General features: G+C 29.7%; 1 protein-coding gene across 1 annotated transcript in view; it reads right to left on the bottom strand.

Moving 5' to 3' along the window:
- The window catches only part of PDE149 (integral membrane TerC family protein), a 3503-nt gene extending 927 nt beyond the window's left edge, over window positions 1-2576 (bottom strand). Inside the window, exons 1-11 of the mRNA XM_021433474.2 lie at window positions 2208-2576; window positions 2037-2111; window positions 1801-1922; window positions 1619-1695; window positions 1369-1456; window positions 1117-1197; window positions 963-1019; window positions 709-793; window positions 458-507; window positions 231-287; window positions 65-143 (exon numbers count right to left, since the gene is read on the bottom strand). Of these exons, the coding sequence (XP_021289149.2) occupies window positions 65-143; window positions 231-287; window positions 458-507; window positions 709-793; window positions 963-1019; window positions 1117-1197; window positions 1369-1456; window positions 1619-1695; window positions 1801-1922; window positions 2037-2111; window positions 2208-2358 (922 nt within the window). The 5' untranslated portion in view covers window positions 2359-2576. The remainder of the gene's footprint in view (window positions 1-64; window positions 144-230; window positions 288-457; window positions 508-708; window positions 794-962; window positions 1020-1116; window positions 1198-1368; window positions 1457-1618; window positions 1696-1800; window positions 1923-2036; window positions 2112-2207) is intronic.
- Window positions 2577-4488: the final 1912 nt, after the last annotated feature.

The raw sequence follows: 4488 nt of genomic DNA, 5'->3' as shown, positions 1-4488 counted from the left end.
ATAGTAAATTAATCCTCCTCTAAGAGAGAAAAAGTTTATATTGAGAATATGCAACAAGAATTACCTAAGATAGCAAAGAGATTAGATGAAAAAACTATGAAAGGATCCCGTGTAACACCGAAAACAGCTGGTATTGAGTCAACCTGAAGAAAATGAAAAATTGCATATCATTACATCATTAACCAGCAAAGTCCATATGCCAGCCATGGATGAGGAAGCATGAGACCTACAGCAAAGGCTATATCACTGAGCTCAATAACTGCTACCGTGAGAAGTAAAGGAGTGGCCTGCCCAAAATGTTTGACACCTGTTAGAATGGAGAATTTATTGAACTCAGTAAAGGAACTTAAAAATTTTCCAGAATAAGAAAATTTTGCTAGTTTATAGTTCACATGACATACGATATGATGGCAGTAACAAGAATAGAGAATGTGGAAACTGTTATAGGATGACTTACTTTCCAAATGCCATTCTGTTTCGTTATAAATCTATTACCATCATAATTAGCTGCAATGATAAAAGCATAAAGAATTAAATCTAGATCACAAGCATTAACTAATGCAAAGAAATTAGTTCAAATGGTTCAACAAAACATCAAAGATTCGCAGTCTGCACGTAAGTATTCAACCTTTAAAAGAATAAATAAAATAAACTACACGAACTTAGACAAAAAGTAGAAGGGGATTTAATGCAAACATAAAATATTACTTGTGACAGGGATAAATCTCCGGCATGTCTTCACTATGAAGTTGTTGGAGAGATCACTGTCATCCTCATCTTTATCAGTAAATAGCTATCAGAAATTAAGAAAATGATGAGCCACTATAATTTGAACTCAATGAATCAAACATAGCACATGCAGAAGCTAAAAGAACTGTCGTGAATATGGTAAATAAGATTCCACACATCTTAATAGATAGAAACCAATATGATTGCAAAACCAATCAGTAGAGATGCAGCACCTTGAAAGATGAGAATAGGAGCACGCCAGCCAGTAGTAGGTTAACAACCTCAAAACTCTAAAACAGCACAGGGAGAATATATGAGCCCAGACTAGCAGTAAAGCATGCTTCATGTGCAAACAGACACAAATTTGATAAGTGAACAATGATCTACCTGAAGGGTGGCTGTTCCAAGCAGTATTAATGACAAACGGAAGATGACTGCACCAGCAATACCATAAGAAAGTACCCGGTTCTACATTTTGAACATAACAAAATTTCAATTACCAGAGGTTAATGTGGAATTGCTCATCTTGCACGAGTATGTCTTTTCTCAGAGCTGTTATGCTAAATATTGACAGCCTTAGGCTCTATAGTCATGTGGAATTATAGCATTGACTTAAGCAGATAGATAAATGCATGGCACCTGATACATATGTGGCACTTTGAAGTACTTGAAAATCAGAACAAAGACAAATAAATTGTCCACTGACAAACTTTGCTCCAATATGTACCTGACAGGGAATCATAATTGTTGATATAACTGAATAACCCTGTTAATCCCAAACTTGAGAGCATAAAATTCATTGAAAAAGAGAAGAAAAGACCATGACAATCAGATAGATGTATAGGAATCGACTTGTGGTTAACTTTCCAAACTCAAAAGTTCCACCTACCCGGCAAAGTACTCTGATGCTGGGCCAACTCCCTCCTTCAATCCCAGACCAACTCCAAAAGCCAGGGCGGCGCACACCTATACGTAGGAATTAATGCCCCAAAATGTCTTTAATCCTTGGAATGACTAAAATCAAAACATTGTTCAATAAAGGATAAATAACAATAATTTGAGAGAACCCACCCACAGTGCAACAGTTTTAACAGACGATACATAAGTTTCATTTTCCTGAAGTTTCTCCTCTGAATCAGCATATGCATACCTATCTATCCTCTCCCCTTCTGCTGATTTCCTCTCCCCTTCTGCTGATTTATTTATTCCATAAATCCATCATTTTCTCGAACAACAATAAAATCAAAACAAAATGCTTCTAATTTTGAAGATTAACACAAATTCATAAAGTTAATTAAAATAATTACCTGTCGATAAATCCTCCTGCTCCATTCCTCTGGCGCGGGCGACAGGGAAACATTGCGTGCGGCGGATATTGACAACTGAAATCACAAATTAAATTGGAAAAGAAAAAAAAATCAAAGTCGAGCAGGTCAGTTAAATAATTAACGCGTGAAATAAAGATTATGTTGGGGGACCTGAATGAATAGTAGAGAGACGAGGATGAGCGAACCGGAGTTTGGTCCATCTGGGAGCTTGAACAGGAAGCGAGATTGGCGCAACCCTGAGATCAAAATTGAGAGCGATTCGAATGCCACCGCCGTGGTGAACGGCTGAAGCTAATCCCATGGGATTTTGAGTTTCGAGCTCGGCGGTGGAGAGTTAAAATAATTACAAAAAATAATACTATTACTACGGTTGGGGAATTTTGAATATGAGAAAGAGAAAGGTTTAAAGAAATCTTATCCACTTAAATTGAATTATTTTTTTCCGTTTCTCCGGAAATGGAATTTGTCTTTCTTCGCTGGCTTTGGTTTTTACGGTGAAGAAGTGAAGGACTCTGAAAGTCTGACAGTCCACTTCCCGTGGTCCAGCTAGAATCGCAATGTCGTGTTGCGAAAACGATGAGAGCAGCTAGTAAACGATGTCGTTCCATTCGTGCAAGGCTTAAATCGTACCTATATATATTTATCAACTAATACAAAAAAAATTTTGAAATGGAAGATTCAAACAAAGTTTTTAAACGAAATATATGATAACATACATTTCTCATTAAATTACATCTTTAAATGTATTTATATTTGTTTATATTTTTACAAAATTTGAAGTATTTTATTTGAGTAAGTTTTTTTTTTTGTATGTTATTGTCATTTTCTTTTTCTTTTATTGTATTAATTATCATTTGGCAACCATAAAGTGAAACATAGTATGTTAGAATATAGTTACATGAACCCATAAATTATAAAATGCGATGAGGCATAGAAAAATATTTATAACACATAAGAGTATTATATATAGTTCACAATTTACTAATAAGTAAGTTTTCTAAATTTATAGAAGATATGTGTTTATTTTGTATTAATATTGTAATTTTAAGGTGATCATGTTGCTTATTAATTTATTAAACTTATATTATAAAATAGATTTTATATCAAGATATCAACGAGTATCTTATAATTGAATATCTTATATTATCTAATTGATTTAAGTAAAATTAAAATACCCTAAACTCGAGTTCAAGTAAGATTTAGATAATGGAAGTCTTAGAGTACCAGATACTTATACTCAATTATAAATAATGATTTTAAATTTAAATTTTTATGAATTAATTATAATTTATTAATATAATTTTCATTAATCAACTTTTAATAAGTAATAATTAAAATAATTTTGAATAATAATGAAAAATTTTAAATATTTATAAAATTCGGATTAGAATAGTTTAAAAATAAGTACAAAATGCTCTGCTATTTGACATCCTTATTTTATTTCATCAAATGATGATGAGTAAGAGAATATATAAATAAGTTTCATTTAAAAATAGAAAAATTAAATAATATTTATTATTTTTTTATAAATTCAAGAATTATTTTTGGATGCAATTAAGTATTTTTCTATTCATATAATTGCTCTCTTGTTCATTTTAAAATTTCAAATGTAATTAGATTGTATACTTATTCAAGTTAAAAAAATAGGCATAATGCTAAAAAAAAGCTCATAAATTGTTTAAGCAAAGTTTAATAAATTTTTATTTTTTATTATCTTTAATCAAGTTTTGATACTTTTATTTCAAATCAAATAAATCTTTATAATTAATAATTAATTAATTATTATTAATTAAAATAATATTTATTATTTTATATATATATAATACTAAGATATTAATGTGAAAGATAAAAAATATTATATGATATATAAATATTTTATATCATCATAAATTATAATAAGTTAATATATCATTTTATTATTAATTATGATATATTAATATGTCATGTTAATATTATTTATTTTAAAATGATAAATAATATTTTAATCAAATTAATTATTAATTATTAAATTTTATTTAATTAAAAAATAAAAATATAAAATTTTATTTAATTTAAAATAAAAATATAATAATTTATAAATATAATAAAAATATAAAAATTTATTTAAATAATTTATTTTTTTAAATATTAAGAGAAAAATTATTACTAATAGGAAAATTGTCAAAATAGAAGGGAGGAAAGAATAAAAACAGCGCCGGATAATTAGTGCTTTGACCAATATCGCAGAATAATCTCACAAAGGAAAAATATCGCAGCGCTTTCACATTCGGGCTTACGCTTTTTCCATTGTTTGGTGTTCTTTGCACGTACCAAAGATCCAGCAAGCCTTAACCGACCCAAAATATTTAAAACAAAAAGAAAAGGAAAAGAGGGATTGCCTGTCATCGCCTCACGCTCTTAGACATCACTTGTAGATTTCACGCAACCCTAA

Source organism: Theobroma umbraticum, unplaced genomic scaffold, assembly GCF_002168275.2.
Source record: "Theobroma umbraticum cultivar Fairchild unplaced genomic scaffold, ASM216827v3 scaffold_86.0, whole genome shotgun sequence".
NCBI classification, from domain to species: Eukaryota; Viridiplantae; Streptophyta; class Magnoliopsida; order Malvales; family Malvaceae; genus Theobroma; species Theobroma umbraticum.
The sequence above is the reverse complement of the archived record's forward strand: the minus strand, read 5'-3'. Positions and strand labels throughout refer to the sequence as shown.